The sequence below is a fragment of the Gopherus evgoodei genome, chromosome 6, assembly GCF_007399415.2.
Source record: "Gopherus evgoodei ecotype Sinaloan lineage chromosome 6, rGopEvg1_v1.p, whole genome shotgun sequence".
Classification (NCBI taxonomy): Eukaryota; Metazoa; Chordata; order Testudines; family Testudinidae; genus Gopherus; species Gopherus evgoodei.
Window position 1 is genome coordinate 15863176 of NC_044327.1, and position 25038 is coordinate 15888213.

At 45.0% G+C, this 25038-nt stretch overlaps 1 protein-coding gene across 2 annotated transcripts in view; it reads right to left on the minus strand.

Moving 5' to 3' along the window:
* Positions 1 to 21865: 21865 nt before the first annotated feature.
* The window catches only part of UGCG (UDP-glucose ceramide glucosyltransferase), a 42594-nt gene continuing 39421 nt past the window's right edge, over positions 21866 to 25038 (minus strand). For both annotated transcript variants that reach the window (XM_030566164.1, XM_030566163.1), the window contains exon 9: positions 21866 to 24243. In XM_030566164.1, coding sequence (XP_030422024.1) covers positions 24073 to 24243 — 171 coding nt within the window. In that variant the 3' untranslated portion in view covers positions 21866 to 24072. The remainder of the gene's footprint in view (positions 24244 to 25038) is intronic.

Here is a 25038-nt window from a genome sequence, read left to right on the forward strand (position 1 = left end):
GGGTTGGCCTGACTGGCTGCCCTAGTGGATGCCCTTCTACATGGGTTTTCCAAAATGCAGAGGCGGAGGGGAAAAATCAAAGTCCGTACAGCTTCAGATCCCCCTGTTTTTTATACTATTGGTTTCTGGATGGAAGAAGAACTGACAGAGCCCAGCTAACTCCTTGACTCCACAATCTCCAACTCCATGGAGTGCCAATGCAGGGGCTTTTGTAGAGAAGGTAGGAGCATGCCGCAGAGGTGGAACTTCTGCCTTTTTGCAGCAGTAGGTTCCCCTCCACACATGATGGAAAACACGTCCATATAAAGTAGAGTTTGGGTTGTTGCCCGTGTACTGATTCCATCCACGAAGCAGGAGAGGCTCCAGTGCCCATAATTGGGGATTTATTGTGCACGTTTTATCATTTTCTAAAACAGACTTGCTAAAATGTGTGAAAATATATTTGTCTAAATAGTATCTACAAAAGGGATCTCTGAGAAGGATGTAAGGTTTATTGTTTAGAGTGGGGAGGAGAGACTATTTATATTTTAATGAAGTCTCTAGAAAATTTTGAAAAGCTCCAGAAATTTGGGTCACACCCCAAACTTTCCGATAGTGCCCCCTTTTCCCCAGAATACAGGCCTGAGCTGCAGCTTGGGTCTGGAGTCAGTTCTGACTTTTCCCAAAGTTTGAGAGCGTTTGAATTTGTGGGTTTGGTTTGGATAGTGACATTACCTCAGAGCAAAATACTAGCAGTTCTAGTATTGTAGTTTTCTGTGAAGGATAACGTTAGTAATCCTTTCATTTGTTACTAATACAAGTATTTTTGACAGAGCAGATATTGTTTTCATCAGCCAAAGGACACTAAAGCCAAAACTTCCTTCTCAAATCCTTACTCATAATTTTTTTTAACTCTAATAGCCTACTTTCTGTGCGCAGAGATCCCACAAACTCCATGTAGAGTGTACATAAAACTGTGCAGAGAGGGAAGATCCACTGTGTGCATGAGAGTGAGAATTTTGCCCTAAAAGCAGACTCTATCTAATCCTGTTTGTGTGGTGTATAAAGTTTATTATTTCCTGATACTAGAAGGGAAACTTTCTCATTATCATCCAGAAATGTTTGGGTTATCCTAGGCACCATCCACACGGCAGTTATGATCATGGCTGAACAAACAGCATGGCACTAGCCAGACCACAGCTGGCGTGTGTATGTGCCTAGATAAATAGATATCTCATTGCCTGTGTGGACAGAAGAAAATGTTACAGCTGGTGAGAATGAGGTTTGAATCCTGACAGAAGTGCACAGCCATATGTTACAGCCAGCATTTGTTGATAGCTGGTTCTTATGTGATTACAGTTAGGAGGATTTATCGGCTAAGCAAAGTGAGGCCCTAAGCTCAACTTCATGGCATTTCTCTGTAAGTCATTGTAGCAGGTTGCTGATTCACCGCTGCGGCACCTCCTGCTGGTCATCAGGGAATTAGCTCAATTGCAGCACTCAGAGCACTTCCTGCTGGCTGGTGTCTCTCCTGCTTCAGGCCCCCCCGTGTCCCTCCTGAACCAAGGAGCCCCTTACCTTGGGGTGCTGCCCCACAGCAGTGCCCCCACACTCTGGGTCTCCCTTCCCAGGGGAACCTCATTCCCCTGTGCCCACCTTGCCTCAGTGGCTACTGTCAGTCGTCATCTAGCCCCCTTTCTGTGGGGCACACTGCAGTCTGTCATGGCCATGCATCATTGGCAAGGGGGTTGGACCAGCTGCCTCTGCCTATCCCCGGGCTCCACCTCTGCAGCCCCAGTACTCCTCAGACCTTAAACAAGGCCTCAGCTTGGGGAGTTGCCAGACTGGAGCTTCCCAGCTCCTCTTGCCCATCCCCAGCACTGCTCTGCTTCAGGTACCCTGTGCTTATTAAAGAGAAGGTTCAGGGATGTGTGATGGGGTGTCCCTCCCACACAGGATTGGAAGCGGTTAAGATGGCTAGGCAGGCCAAATATCTCCCCAGGCTGCATCTAGAGGAGGAGCTAGGGAGCTGGAGTTGATTTAAAAAGTCCCAACCTCCTGCCCCAGCCTGGTGAAAGTGAGTGAGAGTGGGGAAGAGTGAATGATGGAGGGAGGGGGGATGGAGTGAGCGGGGCCTCTGAGAAGGGGCATGGGGGTGGTGCAGGGGTGTTCGGTTTTGTGTGATTAGAAAGTCAGCAACCGTAGGAGTGAGCTGTAATGGGGGTAGGGCTCCGGGGGTGGAGCCCAAGCTGGAGCAGGGCCTCTGGGTGGAGTGGGGGGGCCCACAGTCCGGGTGCCTGTGGGGGCCCCCCCCTCATTCACAGAGCTTCTGGTGCTTGTGGCCAGCCTCCACAAACACAAGAGTCACACACCACCTAAGATTAGAGGGCAGGCCCAGGTCCCCATACCAGCCACCGGTGAAGTGGCACTGGCAGTGAGCGGGAAAACTACCTGAGCCCATTTGTGGAGCGGGACTGTGCTACCCTGGAAGAGGGGACCACGTACACTGACTCGGCCAGAGGGCTGAGTCACGAAGAGGAGGCTGCAGTTCCTGGAGTGAGATGGGCCACAGGGCAAGACAGAACAGGGGAAGACACCGCCAGAAGAGAGTGCAAAGCCTGGCAGAGCTAATCTCCAGGATGGCAAGGGGGAGAGGCCACCAATGGTGAGTGGACCCTGTGACAGGGTGACTTGATCACAGTCTAAGTACCAACATGGCAGGGGAACAAACAACAAACAAGCGGCGCAAAAAAAAAAAAAAAAGCCGCAACAGCACGATCATGCCGCTCCACTCTTCAGCGGCAATTCAGCGGCAGGTCCTTCGCTCTGAGAGGGACCGAGGGGCCTGCTGCTGAATTGCCGCCGGAGACCCCAAAGTGCTGCCCCAATAGCGGCCAGAATGCCACCCCTTGGTATTGGCTGCCCCAAGCACCCACTTCTTTAGCTGGTGCCTGGAGCCGGCCCTGGGTAGATTGAGCTAAGATACTTCGACTTCTGCTACCCAAATAGCATAGCTGAAGTTGAGTATCTTAGTTCAAAACCCTCCCCCCTCCAACCTGCCCACGCCCCCCCCGGGGGTAGCCCAGGCCCAAGAATCTGTGTTTTTTGGTCTTGAGGTTGTCTATCAGTATCAAACAGCGTACTAGTTCTTTGACAGGATAAGGAATTTGTTTCTTGAAGCACAAGGTGCCTATCACGTATGCAGGATCCATTTGAGGCTGACTTTACTGGAATTTGAAACCAAGTTCTAGCAGGCAATCCCCCAAGGCAGCCTTACAGAGCTGAGTCTTGATAGTGAGCGCTCAGATCAAAAGTGCTGCAGCTGCCATAAGGAAACAAATTGTTTTCAACCTAACAGCCCCATATGTTTATAGGAGTGCCTGCCGAACCACACCAAAGCAGCTTGCTTCTCCAGAAAATTAGGCAGTCTTACTTCGTGTGAATGGAATTTCCTGGGTACACTGATGTCCTGCATATACACTGATTAAATCTTAAGACAAAATATTTTATAATCAAAAAGATGTACTGTGGTTTTATATAAAAGGCAGTTCCTGAATTCTTAGTTCAATGCCTCAGGCAGCTGATCTGTCTTTTTCTCCCAGTTATTTAAATATGTATCATGCCAGGAAGTTGAACTTCTCACAGGAAATGTGTTGAAAGCATTTTTCCTTGGTTTGTCATACTGCTAGGAAATTCAGGCTTCCTGCATCACGGGGTTAAACCTCTATGGGCCAAAGGTTTTGCATTCATTGCTGTGCAGTGCCATGACTTCACTGCCACGTGCTGACCCCTGACAGCCTTCACATGCTTTTGCCTGAGCTGTATGCTGCAGCCACTTTTAACTTCTGTGTTGCACCCATGTCAATAGTTTTTAATACTGTAACTTGTGTATAAATGAACAAGCTTGTCTGTCTCTAATATAAAGGAAAGATATGGGCAGAATGGAGTCCAATCAGCATTTCTAAGGAACACTTACAGACGGGCCCAGATTGAGCTTGTTGTATGTTATCCCTCTGCAGCACTTGAAGTAGGTATTGTGTCTTGGACGCACAAATGTGTGGCATGCTCTGGTCTTGCTGAAGAAAATATGCTCCAGCTGTTATGAAATGGAGAATCTCAGAAGGCATTAAAAAAAAAAAAAGTGAGACGTTTGCAGGAATCTATAGGCTGGGTGGAAATGCTCACCACAGCAGCGAGCATGGTATTCCAGCATCCCAACGTGAAACAGCTTTTCATTCCTTCTAGTACAGTCTAGAGAGAGGTGTTTAGATCCTAGGCTTCATTTTGTACTCTCAGCTGAAACCTGTTTATTTTAAATAAAGCAGAAGTATTTCACATTTGAATTGGTTGACTAAATGGAAATGGATAAATACACAAAGTATATTTATTACAAAAAGTATCATGGGGGGTGGAATAGCTCACTCGCAATATTACTAGCTACTTCGCCTCCCAGTCCAGTATCTAGCCAGTAGCAGTGTCCATAATCCCCATGGTACAGGAAAAGGAAAGTGATATCCTGAGGGCAGTGGGGGCCAGCCTCATCAGGGAGCCAGAAGCTGCATATGCAAGAGCAGCAGCTAGGTCCAGTGCAAGGATGTTTTGCGCCCCAGGTGAAACTTCCACCTTGCACCCTCCCCCGTCCCCGAGCCCCAGCCCTGAAGTGCCCCCTCCCCGCAGCAGCTCCCTCCCTCTGCCCTGAGGCGCACCCCCCTGTGGCTGCTCCCCATCCTGAAGCACCCCCTCTGGCCCCAACTTATCCCGCTTCGCCTCCACCCCGAGCATGCCATCGTTGCTTCACTCCTCCCGCCTCCCAGGCTTGCGGTGCCTAAGCTGATTGGCACTGCAAGCCTGGGAGGTGGGAGAAGTGAAGCAACCACACGTGCTCGGGGAGGAGGCAGAGCAGGGGTGAGCTGGGGCGGGGAGTTCCCCTGTGTTCCGCCCCCCCCCCTTACTTGCTGCAGGCGGCCCTCCCCACCCTCTCCTGCCCCAGCTCCCTCCGCCTACATGCCGGTGGAAATCAGAGCGGCCAAAGATCTGGCCGCCACGGTCGCTGCCAAAGAAAATGCTGCCCCCCCCCAAATCCTAGTGCCTTAGATAACTGCCTAGGTCACTTAAATGGTTGCACCGGCCCTGGCAGCAACCCAGGAATTGGCCAGAGACCCATCCTGTTATCATCAGGGAGGCAACGACAGCTGTGATAGGGAGGTAACTGCAGGACAGTGGCCTGCAGGCAGGAGAGTGGTGCAGAGAAGTTATAAGACTTGGGGGCTGGGAGTTGTTTTAATCTCTTGTACCCGTTAATGCCATTGTGCCTATTGCATTTCCACGTGTCATTTCTGCCAGCCCTGGTAAAAGAATCCTCAGTTGCTGCCTCTGAATGGGAGTGTTTATGGGAACCCACCAAAGGCTAGAGCCTGAAGAATCTAGTGCTTGGAGCCCCTGCAGCATTTGCCTGCGAGTGTGTGATACTCCCAGCATGCTAGCAGGTATCAGAGGAGAGCAGGGTACCGCACCTCTGTGGGGGTGCTTACTATGCACAAGGAGCTGGCAAAGTGTCCTGAGCAAGAAGGTGATGTTTTCATCTACCCTGCTTTCTCTCTTCCAATGACAGCTTTAAAAGCAAATAGAGCCACAACTGATCTTTCTTGCACTGAATTGTCCCTTTCTGTTTTGTCTTACTTGTGTACCCAACAAGGATCTTCGGTACCGTAATTGGGAATGCCTAGTGCAGCACAGATCTTATCAGAGGAGAAGAGACTTCCTTGACTATAGGGACTGGCTTGCACTGAGGAGAGGAGAGTGACTTTGGTTTTCTCTGTCGACTGTGTGTTAGTTAGCTGAAACACGCCGAAGAAAGGGGTGCTAGATAAAGCATGCTTGTTACAGCAGGTACACCAACACACCGATCTCCATTGTTTCATCTACTGGCATTTTGTTAGAGCCAAGGCATAGCTAGTTTGAACAAAAGGGCCTGACACTGTAGTTCAGGGCAGGAAAATAAATATGTTCAGTTGCATAGGAGCCCTAGGCTCAAACACAACAACCAAGAGCAAATTCAAGGTATCTATAGCTGGCGAGCTATTTGCCCTCACATGGCTTGGTTTGGTTCAGTCACCAAAATCGCAAACACTTGGCCATTCTTTAGGGGAGTCCCTCCCTACAGTCCTCACATTGGGCGTCATCTTTTGTGACATCTGTCCCATAGTTAAGTTCTGGAACAGGTTACTCAAGGAGGTTATGGAATCCCCCTCACTGGGGATTTTAAGAACAAGTTAGAAATAAATCTGTCAGGGATAGTCTGAGAGCAAGATGGGTGAGGTAATATCTTTTATTGGACCAACGTCTATTGGTGAGGGAGACAAGCTTTTGAGCCACACACAGCTATTCTCAGCATGGTAGGGGTAGACTACCTCTGGAGGTCCCTTCCATCCCTACGCTGCTGTGATTAGAGAATGTATTTTAGCTGTAATAACTTGAGCTGTTGAATTTGGGTTATATATTGGACTAAATTGCAGCTTTAAGTTAAGCAGAGTTCACAGTGAGAAGCCTATTATGTTCATGTGGACGGTAGTTACTATTCATTTTCAAATGCTCCAGTTTTTCCTTAATAGTGGACGTTTATTTTAGGTACTCTTCATTATAAATACAAGTAAAGGGGTGGATGTGTGTGTACACACATGAAACAGAAAATGTTCACCTTCTATAAACCTGAAACTTGTATTGATGTTTGAGTGCCTACATCTTATTTACCCTATTCAGTATAAAGACCTTTTGTTCAAACACTATATTCCTTCAGCAGTGTGCCAGATGTTTTAGAACTACAGGCAAATTGAGACCTTATTCTGGGATGTGTTCAAAGAAACAAACACTGGCTTGTGTCCCTCCAAGTTGAGTAGGATCATTATTCTTCTAGAAGTCACAGGGCTAGATTCCCCATTGCCTTAACTTATCCTAGCACAAAGTGGGTGCAAAATGCTAACATTTTGATCTACTTGCATTTTATATCTACTTTGCACTGCTGTCGATGGCTTTGTGAGGTGCAGGGCAATGGACAATTGGGCCCACTATGTCAAGTTTTAAAGATAATACTAAAATTAGTCAGGTAATGTTTTAACTGCTGTTTCCTAACTAATGGCCCCATTAAGACCAAAATTCAGTTTCCTCAGGGCTTTATGTTTTTCCAGAGTCTTCTCTGGATTTAGCTCTGCTTATGTGTACCTGGGACTCACCGATTTTGCCACAGTGTCAGCCCAGCAAAGAGAGCAAAATGTCATACCTCTTCCTCTGTATAGTCTCAGGCTCTGGGCACAGAGGTGGTTCATGCTTGAGAGCTTGGATGGAACCTTCTGGATATTGTTACAGGAAAGAATGAATACCCAGCATAAGGAAGGCCCTTGGAAGCACATGTGGATGTATATATTCAGACATGAGCTAAGCTGCATCCAGCTGGTAGAGTTGCCAACTTTCTACTTGCTCAAATCCGAACAGTTGTGCCCCGCCCCTTGCCCTGCTCCTTCTCCGAGACCTTGCCCACTGGTCTCTCTGTCCTCCCCTCCCTCTATTGCTCGCTTTCCTCACTCTCACTCACTCTAGGGCGGGGCTGAGGATGAGAGGTTTAGGGTTCTGGAGGGTGCTCCAGGCTGGGACTGAGGGGTTCGGAGGATGGGAGAAGGATCAGGGCTGGGCAGGGGATTGGGGCCCAGGAGGTCAGGGGTGCAGGCTCCAGGCAGCGCTTACCTGAAGCAGCTCCTGGGAAGCAGCTGGCATAGCCTCCCTCCATCTCCTATGCAGATGTGTGGCTAAGCAGGTCGGCGCGCTGCCCTGTCCACAGGTTCCTGGCCAACGGGAGCGGCAGCGGTGATCCTTGGGGCGCAGGCAACGTGAGGAGCCCCCTGGCTGCCCCTATGCATAGGAGTTGGAGAGTAGAAATGCCAGCTGCTTCCCGGGAGGTGGTGGCTAGCAGGGAACCTGCCAGGCCTGCTGCATGGCGCCACCAGCTGGACAGTCAATGGCCTGATCAGCTGTCTTGACTGGAGCCGCCAAGATCCCTTTTCGACAGGGTATTCTGGTCAAAACCGGATACCTGGTCACCCTACCAGGTGGCGTGGGGGGATAGAACTCAGGACCTGTTGCTGTTAATGATTGAGTACCTGACTGGACTTCATGATTTGGCAAAGGAAAGAAAATTCAGACGCTTTTGTTCCACAAACACACAAGGAACTGTAGGGGCTATAACACATTACTTCAGAGTCACTGCTGCATAATACTGTGGTTCACACTCCATAACTCCACATAGGACTCAAGGCCTTGACTGTAGCAGAGACAGACTGAAATTGGGAAGCTCATATGTGGATCGAAACTCTGAGTATTTTTCAGACCCAAGATACTGGTTTGATTCCGTCTTTAGAATATAGTTTGGATCCCTTTCTGATAATCCCATACAAAAACTTACCCTATCATATTCATTACATTTATGAATAACTTGTTCTTCTTCTTTTTACCCTCACCTGGTGTTATCTATTTAGAAATCTAAGAAACATTAAGGGAAAGGGGCCTACCTGACTACCTGAAAACGTTACTAAAACATATTTGAGGGACCAGGAAGACAACCAATTTAACCCTTAAATTAAAGGGTTAAATTGGTAGACGTGTATTATGTGCCTTCTAATTCTAAATCATCAGATTTCCTTGTTATAGTCAGCTCTTTGTTCGGCAAAGATCAGGTCGGGTAGCTTGATCCAATGAGTGGGTTTTACCATGAGAAGTCTTGATTTCTTCTGTCCCACATGGAAGGACTTGATTGCCATTAAAAAGCATTTGCCAGTCCCAGATTTGGACCTTAGCGTCCGAAATATGGGGGTTAGCATGAAAACCTCCAAGCTTAGTTACCAGCTTGGACCTGGTACCTGCTGCCACCACCCAAAAAATTAGAGTGTTTTGGGGCACTCTGGTCCCACTGAAAAACCTTCCCTGGGGACCCCAAGACCCAAATCCCTTGAGTCTCACAACAAAGGGAAATAATCCTGATTCCCTTCCCCCCTCCAGGTGCTCCTGGAGAGATACACAGACACAAGCTCTGTGAAACTACACAGAGAGATTCCCCCTCTCCGTTCCCAATCCGGGAACAAAAGCACTTTCCTCTTCACCCAGAGGAAATGCAAAATCAGGCTAGCAATCCAACACACAGCTCTCCCCTTGATTTCTTCCTCCCACCAATTCCCTGGTCAGTACAGACTCAATTTCCCTGAAGTAAAGAAAAACTCCAACAGGTCTTAAAAGAAAGCTTTATATAAAAAAGAAAGAAAAAATACAAATGTTCTCTCTGTATTAAGATGATACAACACAGGGTCAATTGCTTAAAAGAATATTGAATAAACAGCCTTATTCAAAAAGAATACAAATCAAAGCACTCCAGCACTTATATTCATGCAAATACCAAAGAAAAGAAACCATAGAACTTACTATCTGATCTCTTTGTCCTTACACTTAGAAACAGAAGACTAGAAAACAGAACTACTTCTCCAAAGCTCAGAGACAGCAGGCAGACAGAAACAAAAGACTCAGACACACAATTCCCTCCACCCAAAGTTGAAAAAATCCGGTTTCCTGATTGGTTCTCTGGTCAGGTGTTTCAGGTGAAAGAGACATTAACCCTTAGCTATCTGTTTATGACACGCCCCCCAAATTGCAGACAGTGGGGAAGCTCACTGGCGGCAATTTCCTTCTAGAACTTGAAAATAAACAGATTAATACAACACATGCACCTTTACATATACTACTAAGTATATAACCAACAGACTTTTACATTTTAAGAACACTTTTTAACTACTGGATTCTGGGAAACTCTCACGGGAGAGTGCATCAGCAACTTTGTTAGAAGCTCCTGTGATGTGTTGAATTTCAAAATCAAAATCTTGGAGAGCTAAACTCCAACGAAGAAGTTTCTTGTTGCTCCCCTTGGCAGTATGAAGCCACTTTAGTGCAGCATGGTCAGTTTGTAGTTGGAACCGCCGTCCCCAAACATATGGGCGTAGCTTTTCCAGGGCGTACACAATGGCATAGCATTCCTTTTCACTGACTGACCAGTGACTTTCCCTCTCAGACAGTTTCTTGCTGAGGAACACGACAGGATGGAAGTTGTGATCTGTTGCTTCCTGCATGAGCACTGCTCCTATACCACGCTCAGATGCATCTGTGGTTACTAGGAATGGCTTGTCAAAATCCGGGGCCCTGAGTACAGGGTCAGACATGAGTGTTGCCTTAAGTTGGGTAAAGGCCTTTTGACACTCATCAGTCCACTTAACTGCATTTGGCTGGGTCTTTTTGGTTAGGTCGGTCAATGGGGCAGCGATTTGGCTGTAGTGTGGTACAAATCGCCTGTAGTATCCGGCCAAGCCTAAGAAGGATTGGACCTGTTTCTTTGACCTTGGGACAGGCCACTTTTGGATAGCATCCACCTTGGCCTGTAGGGGGTTTATGGTTCCTCGACCCACCTGGTGCCCCAGGTAAGTCACTCTGTTTTGGCCTATTTGACACTTTTTGGCCTTAACAGTTAGTCCTGCCTGCCTGATGCGCTCAAAGACCTTTTTCAGGTGGAGTAGGTGTTCGGGCCAGGAGTCTGAAAAAATGGCCACATCATCGAGGTAGGCAACTGCAAATTCTCCCAGTCCAGCTAGTAGACCATCTACCAGCCTCTGGAAGGTAGCGGGTGCATTTCGAAGGCCGAAAGGAAGGACACTGAATTCATACACCCCCGCATGGGTGACGAATGCTGACCTCTCCTTGGCAGGTTCATCTAGCGGTACTTGCCAGTACCCCTTGGTTAAGTCTATTGTAGAGATGAACTGGGCACGTCCCAACTTCTCCAATAGCTCATCGGTACGTGGCATTGGATAGTTGTCCGGACGAGTTACAGCATTTAGCTTACGGTAGTCCACGCAAAAGCGTATTTCCCCATCTGGTTTGGGTACCAGAACCACTGGAGATGCCCATGCACTGGTAGATGAGCGGATTATACCCATCTGTAGCATGTTCTGGATCTCCCGTTCTATAGCAGCTTGGGCATGAGGAGACACCCGGTAGGGTGGGGTTCTGATTGGGTGAGCATTACCTGTATCAATGGAGTGGTATGCCCGTTCAGTCCGTCCTGGGGTGGCTGAGAACAATGGGGCAAAGCTAGTGCACAGCTCCTTGATTTGTTGCCGCTGCAGACGTTCCAGGGTGGTTGAGAGGTTCACCTCTTCCACGCCACCGTCTTTTTTCCCGTCGTAGTAGACACCCTCAGGCCACTCAGCATCATCTCCCTGGACTGTAAACTGACAAACCTGTAAGTCTCTGGAATAGAAAGGCTTGAGAGAATTAACATGGTACACTTTAGGCTTTAGTGAGGAATTGGGAAATGCTATGAGGTAGTTTACAGCTCCCAGGCGCTCTTGGACCGTGAATGGCCCTTCCCATGATGCTTCCATCTTATGGGCCTGTTGCGCCTTCAAGACCATAACCTGGTCTCCTACCCTGAAAGAACGTTCTCTGGCATGTCTGTCATACCAGGCCTTTTGCTCTTCTTGAGCATCCTTTAGGTTCTCTCTAGCAAGGGCTAAAGAGTGTTGGAGGGTGCTTTGTAGGTTGCTTACAAAGTCCAGAATGTTAGTTCCTGGAGAAGGCGTAAACCCTTCCCATTGCTGCTTCACCAACTGTAATGGCCCCTTAACCTCGTGACCATACACAAGTTCAAACGGTGAAAACCCTAAACTGGGATGTGGTACAGCCCTGTAGGCAAACAGCAACTGCTGCAACACTAGGTCCCAATTATTGGAGAATTCGTTGATGAATTTTCGTATCATGGCCCCCAAAGTTCCATTGAACCTTTCCACCAGGCCATTGGTTTGATGGTGGTACGGGGTGGCAACCAAGTGATTCACCCCATGAGTTTCCCACAGTTTTTCCATGGTCCCTGCCAGGAAATTAGACCCTGAATCTGTAAGGATGTCAGAGGGCCAACCTACCCTGGCAAAGATGTCTGTTAGGGCCAGGCACACAGTGGTAGCCCTGATGTTGCCTAGAGCTACTGCTTCTGGCCATCGGGTAGCAAAGTCCACTAAAGTCAGTACATACTGCTTTCCTCTGGGCGTCTTTTTTGGGAAAGGGCCCAGAATATCCACAGCTACTTGCTGAAATGGGACCTCAATTATGGGGAGTGGCTGGAGAGGGGCCTTGACCTGGTCTTGAGGCTTACCCACTCTTTGGCATACCTCACAAGACCGGACATACTTGGCAACATCCTTGCCCATCCCCTCCCAGTGGAAGGACTTCCCCAACCGGTCCTTGGTTCTGTTCACCCCAGCATGGCCACTGGGATGATCATGGGCTAAGCTTAAGAGCTTCTCCCGGTACTTAGTTGGAACCACCAACTGTTTTTGCGGCTGCCATTCTTCCCGGTGTCCACCAGAAAGAATTTCCTTGTATAAAAGTCCTTGGTCTATAACAAACCGGGATCGATTAGAAGAGCTGAGAGGCGGTGGCGTGCTCCGTGCCGCCGCCCACGCTTTCTGAAGGCTGTCATCTGCTTCCTGCTCAGCCTGGAACTGTTCCCTTGAGGCTGGGGTCACCAGTTCTTCCTCAGACTGTGGACTCGGGCTTGGTCCCTCTGGAAGCGATGTAGGTGATGGGGTTGTTTCCGTTGCTGGTGAACCGCTCTCCGCTGGTGCACCTGAGGGTATTTCAGGCTCTGGCTGAGCCTTTTGGGTATGGCTGTCTGTTGCTTCTGCCAGTTCTGGCTCGCTGGCACCCTCTGGCGTTGAGTTTGAAGATGTGGTTGCACTTGCTGGTGCTGGTTGCTGTTCCAGTTCCGGGCCTGGGACTGGAGATGCTGTGGCTGTTTCAGTGGTAGGCATGGAATCCGGGTCCACTACCTCTGTCTGGGTCTCTGGTAACACAGACGGGGCCTCTGTGGACGGCTCAGGAACAGGAATGGGTCTGGAAGCTTGCTTGGTTTGGCTACGTGTAACCATTCCCACTCTCTTGGCCCGCCTCACCTGGTTGGCCAAGTCTTCCCCTAGTAGCATGGGGATAGGATAATTGTCATAGACTGCAAAAGTCCACATTCCTGACCAGCCTTTGTACTGGACAGGCAGTTCAGCTGTAGGGAAGTCTACAGCTTGTGACATGAAGGGGTAAATTGTAACTTTGGCCTTTGGGTTGATGAATTTGGGGTCTACGAAGGATTGGTGGATAGCTGACACTTGTGCCCCCGTGTCTCTCCACGCAGTAACCTTCTTTCCGCCCACTCTCAAATTTTCCCTTCGCTCCAAGGGTATTTGAGAGGCATCTGGGCCTGGGGATCTTTGGGGTGATGGTGGTGTAATGAATTGCACTCGCATGGTGTTCTTGGGACAGTTGGCCTTGATATGTCCCAGTTCATTACACTTAAAGCATCTTCCATCTGATGGGTCACTGGGCCGAGGTGAGTTACTGGAGACTGGTGAGGTTGAAGGGTAGGGTATCTGTGGCTTTACTTGGGTGGTATGTGGGGTCTTTGGCTGTCCTCGGTTGTAGGGTTTATGGTCTGTGTGCCCCCTGGGGTAATCGTTCCCCTTGACAGTAGCTTTCTTGCTTTCTGCCAGTTCCATCCATTTGGCTCCAATCTCCCCTGCCTCAGTGATATTTTTGGGATTTCTATCTTGTATGTACCGTGTGATGTCTTCAGGAACACCGTCCAAGAACTGCTCCATTTGTATGAGGAGGTTCAGTTCTTCCAAAGTTTGAATGTTGTTTCCTGTTAACCAGGCCTCATAGTTTTTTGCAATGTAGTAGGCGTGTTTGGGAAATGACACCTCTGGTTTCCACTTTTGGGTTCTGAAGCGCCGACGGGCATGATCTGGGGTTATCCCCATCCTGTATCTGGCCTTGGTTTGAAAAAGTTTATAGTCATTCATTTGCAGCTTAGGCATTTCAGCTGCCACCTCTGCTAAAGGTCCACTGAGTTGTGGCCTTAATTCTACCATGTACTGGTCTTCGGGGATGCTGTACCCAAGACAGGCTCTTTCAAAATTTTCCAAGAAGGCCTCGGTGTCATCACCTGCCTTGTAGGTGGGAAATTTTCTGTGCTGTGGAGCAATAATTGGCGCCGGGTTGTTAGGGTTGGCTGGCACATGCAGCCCAGCTTTTGCCAACTCCAGTTCATGTTTTCTCTGTTTTTCCTTCTCTTCATTCTCTTTTTGTTGTTTTTCCATTTCTTGTGTTGTTTTTTCCATTTCTCGGCGGTGGTCCGCCTCTTTGGCTGCCTGTTCTCTTTGGTAGGCTACCTCTTCTTCTTCTAGTTTTCTTTTGTAGGCAGCCTCTCTTTCTCTTTCTCTTATTTCCATCTCTGCTTGTTTTATTTCCAGTTGTCGCCTGTGTTCAGCTTCTCTGAATTGGTCTTCAGCCTCCATTTTTGCCTTAGAAGTCATGATTCCAGTTTTCTTGTGTTGGGGTGCCCTCCGGTGTTTATCCTCTGAACTGCAGGTTCTCTGTTGCCTCCTGAAGTCTGCCTAGCAACAGTGCTTTTTTCCTTTTCTCTCTCTAGCTAATGTTCAATGAAGGGAAACCAGAAAAACCACTTTATTTGCATGCATATAAGTGCTGGTACTTGCCTCCTAATGGGAGGGCTATTGTATGACAAAAGACTGATAACAGTCCTTAACGACTTCTTGCTTAACATGCAAGGCACAAACGGCCAGAGAGAGAGCAGAAAAAAAAAATTCTCTCTGGTTCCCTTTTAAAACCAAACTGTTTCTCTCTGCTAAAAAGCCCTTAGCAGAGAAAAGAAAAATATAATATTCCTACTGGCTTCTGGATTCTGTCTATATCCCGCCGCTGCCACCATGTTATAACCTTATTCCCAGATTTGGACCTTAGCGTCCGAAATATGGGGGTTAGCATGAAAACCTCCAAGCTTAGTTACCAGCTTGGACCTGGTACCTGCTGCCACCACCCAAAAAATTAGAGTGTTTTGGGGCACTCTGGTCCCACTGAAAAACCTTCCCTGGGGACCCCAAGACCCAAATCCCTTGAGTCTCACAACAAAGGGAAATAATCCTGATTCCCTTCCCCCCTCCAGGTGCTCCTGGAGAGATACACAGACACAAGCTCTGTGAAACTACACAGAGAGATTCCCCCTCTCCGTTCCCAATCCGGGAACAAAAGCACTTTCCTCTTCACCCAGAGGAAATGCAAAATCAGGCTAGCAATCCAACACACAGCTCTCCCCTTGATTTCTTCCTCCCACCAATTCCCTGGTCAGTACAGACTCAATTTCCCTGAAGTAAAGAAAAACTCCAACAGGTCTTAAAAGAAAGCTTTATATAAAAAAGAAAGAAAAAATACAAATGTTCTCTCTGTATTAAGATGATACAACACAGGGTCAATTGCTTAAAAGAATATTGAATAAACAGCCTTATTCAAAAAGAATACAAATCAAAGCACTCCAGCACTTATATTCATGCAAATACCAAAGAAAAGAAACCATAGAACTTACTATCTGATCTCTTTGTCCTTACACTTAGAAACAGAAGACTAGAAAACAGAACTACTTCTCCAAAGCTCAGAGACAGCAGGCAGACAGAAACAAAAGACTCAGACACACAATTCCCTCCACCCAAAGTTGAAAAAATCCGGTTTCCTGATTGGTTCTCTGGTCAGGTGTTTCAGGTGAAAGAGACATTAACCCTTAGCTATCTGTTTATGACAGGACTTGATTGCCATTAAAAAGCATTTGCCAGAAAATACCACCGCACAGTGATCTAGATGATCCTCTCCCACAGTGACCACTTATTTGCATTGAGATGGTGCCTCAGGCCCCATTGTGCTAGGCGCTGTTGAATGAACAGATGATTTCCTGCCCCAAGAAGCCTACAATCTATGCATATGATGAGAGAGACAAGAGGGGGATACGACAAACAAATAGAGATGGGGGAACAGAAGGGAACAGGGAGAGATGAGTTTAGATTTCTAAGGAGATAAATAATTTGGGCAGAATTTGCACCAGATGAGGCTATTTTAGCTCCATTGTCTTCAGTGAAGCTATCACAATTTTACGCCAGCTAAGGATCTGCTGCGGGTGAGTTTGTGTGTTAGTGAGTTAGGCCTCTGCCATTCCCTCCCAGCCTTGGCACCAGAAACAAGCCAACAACAAAAATGCTGTCTCTGTGTATGTAATATAAATTTAAATCGGAATCGGAATTCAGCTATAAGCTATTGGTGTCACTGCCCTTTACTGAGTCACATGCCACCAGCAGGTTGATTTTCTTTTTTGGTGGTTCAAGATCTGTAGTTTCCGCATCAGAGTGTTGTTCTTTTAAGACTTCTGAAATCATGCTCTACTCCTTGTCCCTCTCAGATTTTGGACACTACTTCAGATTCATAAACCTTGGGTCAAGTGCTGTAGCTATCTTTAGAAATCTCACGTTGGTACTTTCTTTACGTTTTGTCAAATCTGCAGTGAAAGTGTTCTTAAAACGAACATGTGTTAGGTCATCATTTGAGATTGCTATAACATGAAATGTATGGCAGAATGCAGGTAAAACAGAACAGGAGACATACAATTCTCCCCCAAGTTGCTCAGTCACAAATTTAATTAACACATTATTTTTTAATGAGCATCATCAGCATGGAAACATGTCCTCTGGAATAGTGGATGAAACATGAAGGAACATATGAATGTTTAGCATATCTGGCATGTGAATACCTTGCAATGCCCGCTACAAAAGTGCCATGAGAACACGTTCTCACTTTCAGGTGACATTGTAAACAAAAAGCGGGCAGCATTATCTCCTGCAAATTGTAACCAGACTTGTTTGTCTGAGCAACAGGCTGAAGTAGGACTGCATTTTTTGTAGGTTTTACATTGTTTTATTTTGAATGCAGTTATTTTTTGTACACAATTCTATATTTGTAAGTTGAACACCCATGATAGAGATTGCAGTACAGTACTTGTATTAGGTGAATTGAAAAATACTGTTTCTTGTTTTTTACAGTGCAAATATTTGTAATAAAAAAGTGAGCCCTGTACACTTTGTATTCTGTATTGTAATTGAAATCAATACATTTGAAAAAGTAGAAAACATCCAAAAATATTTAAATGGTATTCTATTAACAGCATGATTAATCACCGTTCATTTTTTTATCACGATTAATTTTTTTTCATTGCTTGACAGCCCTAGAGAATGGCCCTGCTAAACTGTACTCTTCTGAGGCAGAAGTACAGTTATACAGAAGTGAAGAGCACCTGTTGGGAGTTGTTCCATGTGTAAGTTTGTTCTTCTTTCCCATCCATTATGATATTTTTTCCCAGTGTGGGGTTTTTAAGAGGAAGAGATTTCTATCCTGAAGTCTTTATGTTGTAACTATTTAATCTTCACCACATCTTTGTGAGGTAGGCAAGGGTTAACCACATAGGGAGAGGGAGAAGTTAAGACACGTGGTGGTTACATCTACACATGGAGCTGGGGTGTGATTCCAAGCTTGTCATCATACTTGTGCTAGCTCTCATTGAGCTAACACACAACGAATAGTAGGGTAAACGCAGCAGTGGTGAGCGGCAGCAAGGCCTAGCTACCCTGATTACATACCTGTGGGGTCGGGTGGGGAGAAGGTTGTACTTGAGGCAGCTAGCCTGTGTAAGCCAGTGGATGTGCTAGATCATTTTTTTAACAGTAACGCGGACCATTCACTGCAGGTAGAAAATATTCTATTGCTTGAGCTCATATTTGTGTTCACTGTTGCAACTTGAGCAGAGGAAACCAACCTCAAAAAGATACAGGTACTTGAATGAATCCAGTCTGGGTCAAATTCTTCCATTTTTTGCTGTGCTCAGGATGAGTTGTGATCCAGATTTATGGAAACTGAAAGTAGAGTAGGTGGCTAAATTCCACTGTGCAGTGCAGAATATATTCCTAAACACCTCTAGTCACTGATGCAACTTGTAATGGTGTGTGGGAATACATATATACAGTTATTATCTACTGTTATGGGATGTCAGTGTTACTATAAGCCTTAATACTGGCGCACCTAAAACTGAGCCTCTTAACTCAAGTGGTTGGATTCTGTGTTTTTTAGAGCCAAAGGACCTGAATTCTATCCCTGCTTTGCAGACTGCTTACAAATCTAAGGGCCAAATCTTCAAATCATGATAGCACTATTGACTTCAAAGGAGCTATGCTGATCACACCACCTTAGGACCTGGTTTTAAGCTGTTAAGTGGACGGTAGTTTACTACAAAAATAAGAATGGCTATATTGGGTCAGACCAATAGTCCATCTAGCCCAGTATCCTGTCTTCCGACAATGGCAAATGCCAGGTGCTTCAGAGAGAATGAGCAGAACAGGCAATCATCAAGTGATCCATCCTCTGTTGCCCATTCCCAGCTTCTGGCAAACAGAGACTAGGGACACTTCAGAGACAGATGGGCAGTCTTCTTACAGGGAAAGATAAATACATAGAAAACAGAATCAGAACTATACATAGCAGACAAAGCTAAGGAGGATATGCAAAACTTTGATCTGGGTTTTCACTTGGGACGGGATATTCCAGATTTGAGACAATCTCACAAGGAAGTTGCTTAAGATATATCTACTGGAAGGGCATTTGAATGTGCAGAATTTTGAAACTTCTGTATCACATCAGACCTGACTACATTTTTCATTGCATCACTATGGAAAACACTCTTGCATTCTGAAGTCTAAATATGACCTCAACTGTTCTCATGGAGCAACTCTATAATATGGTCAATGCTCTCATCTGGCAGCTGGGTTGGTTGTTTGTTTTTTTTTAATAAAGAAAACATGGTATTCCTGACTAAAATTCTGGCTTGGCTCAGGCTGTCACTGAATGTGGATGATTCTGTCCTTGGGGGTTTTTCAGTACTACTTACTTCCAGGAAAATTTGGAAGCAGCCACTTCCTGCAGTGCTCTGCTAGGATCACTGCCAGACTGAGATTCAGGCAGATTCATTTGCTCCACTTTCCCTGTGATTCATTTTTCTTCCACCAACACCTAATAAAGCTGTTGAACATAGGAAGTGCTGTAAAAAAAAACCTGGTCTTCATTTCCTTCTGGCTCCAGTCACATGACAAGTCAAAGCTACAAACTACCAAGTCAATGGCTCTGGTGGCTGCTGTTATGCCTACCCGTAATCCTTATGGATCACTGGCAAGGCTCCCGCTGTTGCTTCACCGCAGACATAAGGCCATTAGTGGAAAGTAACCAATCTCTAAGGCAGCATACAGTGGCCACAGAGGGTGCTGTTGCCCATGGACTGCAGCAGTGGCATTGGAACAATTTTTATAGTAGGGGTGCAGAAAGCCATTGAACAAAACTACAAACCCTGCATTCGATGGAAACCACTGCAAGCGGGGGGTTCTGCCACATCCTTAGTTCCAGAACCCCTGGGTTGCAGTAATGGCCATGGAGACGCTCCACAAGTGTTCATGAGCCTGGAGGAAAGTGGGGTGGGGACAAAGTCTGCTTGTCTCTTTCGCAGTCACATCCCCTTCCCATGTGCAAAACCTGTTTACAGGATCTTTGAGCAGCTGGAAGGATTTGCGTTACAGTGAGCACACAATGTAGGAGGTGGTTGTAATGTCCAGGAAACTCTTCCCCCATACTGTGACACTTTACCCTGTGGTCATGAAGCTGACAATCTGTATCATCTTCTCATAAGATGCAATTTCCCCATGAACAGGAAACCAACCCTTAATTGTGGTAATGTGTATTTTGCAGCACCATTACAGTATTCACGCACCTGCTAAAACTGGCCATCTCCGGGTTGTGAGGGGCTAGCTGAATCCTTTAAAAGCTCCTAACAGTATTAAACTGTCAGAGGTAGGAGATTCAAAACAAATTAGCTTAAAAGTGTAATATCACTACTTTTATCCATGTGCTACAGTACAGTAGGGGATAGGTGGGCATTCCTTCCAATTCTGAAATGGAAATACTTTACCTCCATACTTCCAGGGTCTGATCCTGTAAGGTGATGAATGCCCCTGAAGGGACTGAATAGGCTTGGTTGAAAATTAAAAAAATAAGGGACTTTTTTTTTTTTTGCAAAAAGTTTCATGCAAAACGTTCCTGTTATTCGATCTGTGAATAATTCCCTCCACTCCTGCCGAAGAGAAGAGCCATTGTTATACAGTTATGTCTACACTGCAGCCAAAAGTGAGCCTCCCAGCCCTGGCAGATAAAGTTTTGCTAACAGGTCCTGTGCTCTCTGAAATAGCCATGTTCACAAGCAGATGCTTAGGATAGTGTCTAGTTCAAGCATATCCTACCCCTGCGTCTGAGCTTGGGTAGCTATCCTGAGCCTCTGCCAGTGCCACAACGTTCACAGCTATTTTTAGCACACGAGAACCCCCCACACCAACACAACTCTGCCTCCCTTGGAATGAAAGCTCACTCCTAACTGCAGAGTAGACACACCTATGTGTTAAAATACTAAGGGGCGGGGGAGGAGTCGTTTCTGCTTCGATTTCCACATGTTCTACGGGGATGATACCCATCTTGGTACAATACAGCAATCAGACTACAGCAAGTTCAATACGTTTGAAAATAGGAGAACTATTCACAAAACCGCTCCAGGAACCAGCACAGATGTTCACATGGTGTTATGGGACAAATGATGGGTATTATTCAGTCCTATAACTTGTGACATTTGTCCTAAACACCCATAACTAAAGGAAGACAAATGATGTTTTAAGAAATGTATTAAATGATCATGTTCAAATAAATGAGTACTTTAATTAAAGTGCCATCATAAACAGACCCCATAGGTATGTAAGCTTCAAATGTCCAACAGCACAAAACCACAGGTGCGTATCTCTGAAGCAGGAGCGGCATCAGGATTTCTGGCACCCTAGGCAGAATTCAGGAGGCGGCATTTTGTGCGCTCCCCACGGGAGCTTCCAGTTCCATTTCCATTGTGCTGCCGAAGAAGGACCCTTCGCCGAAATGCCGCAGGCGACAGCGGCAGTCATTGAGCTGCTCAATTGCCCACCGCTGTTTTCCACGGCATGTCGGCAGAAGGTCCTTCTTTGGCAGCGCGACAGGAGCGGAACCGGAAGCTCCCGTGCGCCTTGTGAGGAGCGCACAAATGCCACCCCCCAAATCCTGGCACCCTAGGCGACCACCTAGGGTCGCTTAATGGAAGCGCCGGCCCTGCTCTGAAGTCAACATTTAATTTTAGTAATTGCAGGCTTGCTTATTTTAATGCATGTTCATACTAAATCTGTTTACTTTCTGGTTGGGAAGTACCCACTCTGCAACTCTGTACTTTTTTCACACCATGTTGTAGAATTGAGTTGCTTCTAAGAAAACTAGCATGTTATTGCAACAAACCTTCCACAAATGAACTGTTAGGTTGAAATGTGTTCAGAAGAAACTCCTTAGCAGGGTTCAGAATACACTTTTTGTAAACTTTGTTCTTTTGTTAAGAAGCCATGTGGAGTTCTTTAAAGTAGTTCAAAGTTGTAGTATGGACAGATTTCTAGAAATGATTTGCTATGCACATTTACCAAAATTAACTAGATCATATTTGTTGTAGTAATCTGGATTCAGTTACTACAGAGAATAGCACCATAGAAATGCTATGAATTAAAGTTATATTTTTATTTTACAGCAAGTCAACTACTGGTAATTAAATGTGTGTGTGTGTGTGTGTGTGTGTGTGTGTGTGTGTGTGTGTGTGTGTGTGTGTGTGTGTGTGTGTGTGTGTGTGTTTTTTTGTTTTTAAGGCAACGTTAGTTCAGCTGAATAAAGTAAAAACAGATTTATATTCCAAACATTTGATTTATTCAAAATTTATTTTTTTAAACAAGACAATGATTTTAAATAATAAACATGGTATATTCTGTTGATCAAGACTTTTAAAACTAATCACATTTAACCATAACTTTTATGCAGTTCTGTTGTGGTGCCCTCTGCAGTACTCAAAAGTATTGGTTTCCATTTCATCAACTCAACTTTCTAACAAGACAAGAAATCAAGTGTTTGCTTAAATGAAGCATCATCTTTTTTTTTAGTGATGAAGGCTCCACCAATGCAAAAAGCACATCACCACAGTTATTCTTCACACCTACAAACTTTTTAAAAAATGAAGTCTGTTCAGCCTTTTTGGTTTTTCTTTAACACTGCCCACATGGAGAACAGTATAAAGCTAAGTAACAAGCTCGGCTTCACCTTAGCAGTGCAATGAATGGCATCAACCAAACTTCATGAAACAAATAAAATATACACATTGTCAGCAAAATTCAGCTGTGTAGTAGTGATTTAAAAAAAGCAACCTTTTAGTGGGTCACAACTAGACTGGTTTTCAGCGTGCACCTTTCCTCAGGAAGAGTTTCTCCCTGATTCACATGTAAAGAATGGAACATGCATCAAAAAGCCTTTGTTTTCATGTAGAAAAAATGCCCTTCAAAAACAAATTCAGTGATGTCATAAGGCAAAAGAATATGAAGCTGGGTGAAGCATTTTGCCCCAGAATATGTGTACACACACCCACACCCACACACGTGTATATCAGATAGACAAGTAATGGATTGGCTCAGTAAGGTGAAAAATTGTCCGTTTTTTATAAATACATATAATTATTGCTAATATGCTACACATTATGCTTTGACATAGGCGTGGCGTATAAATTAGGATTTAAAGCTGCCATAGTGACAATGCTAGCCCTGCATTTAGCAGCAAGACATTCATTCCATTCTCAAGAAGCGGTATACAGTTATAAAAAAACATAAGGCTTATGCAATGTCCCTCTCCAATTTTGCTTTGTACGGTTTTAAATTTGTTTTTAAATATTTAAACAAAAAACCAAACAAGTCCAGTTCACCACAAGTTAAGAACAATCTCACAATGGGGGTGGAAAACAGGCTCATAGGAGCAGAGAGGGAAAGAGTACAGCATGCATTTACAACTTGGTTATAATCTAGTCCTTAATCATACCATTGGAATACAAAAAAATCCAATTTAAAGACTAGACTAACAGTAGAAGGCAAAAAGCCAAGAGCGTAGACTTAGTTAAATTAAGGTTACAATGTAATCAGTAACAGCAAATTCATCCTGCCCGTTAATATACTCACAATATCTACTGCAATTTAATATTTATTCATGACTAGTGTAGGTATATTATCTGCTCACTTAAAAAAAGATACCTGCATCATGAAATTACATTCTTATTAACAATAAGACATTGTGTAAGAAAATAGCTCATGTGTGAAATGTTTTTGAAATGCATTCCCCTCCCGCCCCAATCATCAAAGCATTCACCCACAGAAACAAAAACCTCCTTAAAGACGTCAGGAATGATGAAGGGGCTTAGCTAGGCTAATTACAGCACAGTGATAACAGTGGTTCAAGACAGAACCAATCAGAGTTGCCAAAAGATGCCCTCAACACATGGCTAACTAATAATTCCACCCACCCACCCCATCAAACTCAGCCCACTTTTGGTTCATTGCAATGAGACAAAAAAATAGTTTTAATATATACATATAAATACAAGACTCCAGCTTTTGTTTTTTGCAAGGCCTAGTTATCTATTAGTTTATATTTGCTCTGCAGCAACTACAAGAGGTAGGCATGAAACATCTAAGGACTTCTCTCCTAGTGTTCCGCTACTAGCGCCATCTTTCAAATGCTGCAGAAGCCTGTTGTACTTCTGTAGTGATGTTACTCTCCAGTGTGCTGCAATCCAATGGACAAAGGCCATTTTACCTCTCAGTTTACCGAGATAGCGTACCACAGAGCAAGAAGCTTTTCCTGTACTGAAGGATACTGTCTTTAGAGTTTACTGCAGAACATTCATAAAGAAAACGGATCCTGGGACCAATTCGCTTGATTTCCTTTTGTACATAAAAAAGAAAGTACCATTTGGCCAAAACTACAGATGTATTTTTTCACAGATGCAAGTGCCATGCAAAAATAAATTAAAGAACAAATACCAAAACATACAAGTAATAAAACTATTGAAGGTAGATTTTTTTAAAAGCATTTATATAAACATAATTTATAATACTTTTTTTTCTCCTTTTTTTTCTTTTTTGAAATACAGTCACAAAGCTGGGGCTATACATCAAGGATTTCCTCTGCAGTGCCTCCACAGCGTAATCTGTAGCGTCCTGTCCTCCAACTAATAGTGGGGTCCCATAAGGCAGATAGGAAAATGTATATTGTCATGGATTCTCTGATGAACCAAGCTACTGCATAATCAAGTTTTGAAAAACACAGAGCACCACCCTGGGAATGAAACACAGACATTAATATTTAATGCAACTACTAAATTAAATATTTATTTTATGGGCACATCTTGTTTAAATAGAAGTGTATTATCACATGTGTACAGTCTTTTATCAATTAAATTGTGTTTGGTTAAACAATTATCCTTGAAATATACAACAGCATCCATTCTGCTAACATACTGTAGCCTGCCCAATTTCAAAGCAACCCACTTAGTAAATATTTTCAATACTGTACTTCCAGCCACAGTGGAATGCTTTAGGGCCTGATTCAACACCCAATGAAGTTAATTAACTTTATTGGGAGATGGATCCGATACTTAGAAACACACCAACAGTAACAACAAGAAGATACAATTTCAAAAGTACTCTTGGTCAAAAGAAAGCTGATATTATTTTCACATACAGTCTGAAAATCGTTGTACTTCTCAAACAGAAGTTAACTATTCACCTGCTGTGACGAATACTACATGTTAAATGATAGGCTCATGGCATGATCACTAGCAGGGTTTGAGAAATCTCGTCTACAGAAGGAGGAGATGGGGGAAAAGGAGAATGGCTCAAGTTTCTCATTAGTTAACTGTCTCTTCAAAAGAAAACTATAAGAGAGACCTTCAAATGGACATTCCATTTTAGGCAACAGATGAGTTGAGTATCAGAGGGGTAGCCGTGCTAGTCTGGATCTGTAAAAGCAGCAAAGAATCCTGTGGCACCTTATAGACTAACAGACGTTTTGGAGCATGAGCTTTTGTGGGTGAATACCCACTTCGTCAGATGCATGTCATCTGACGGAGTG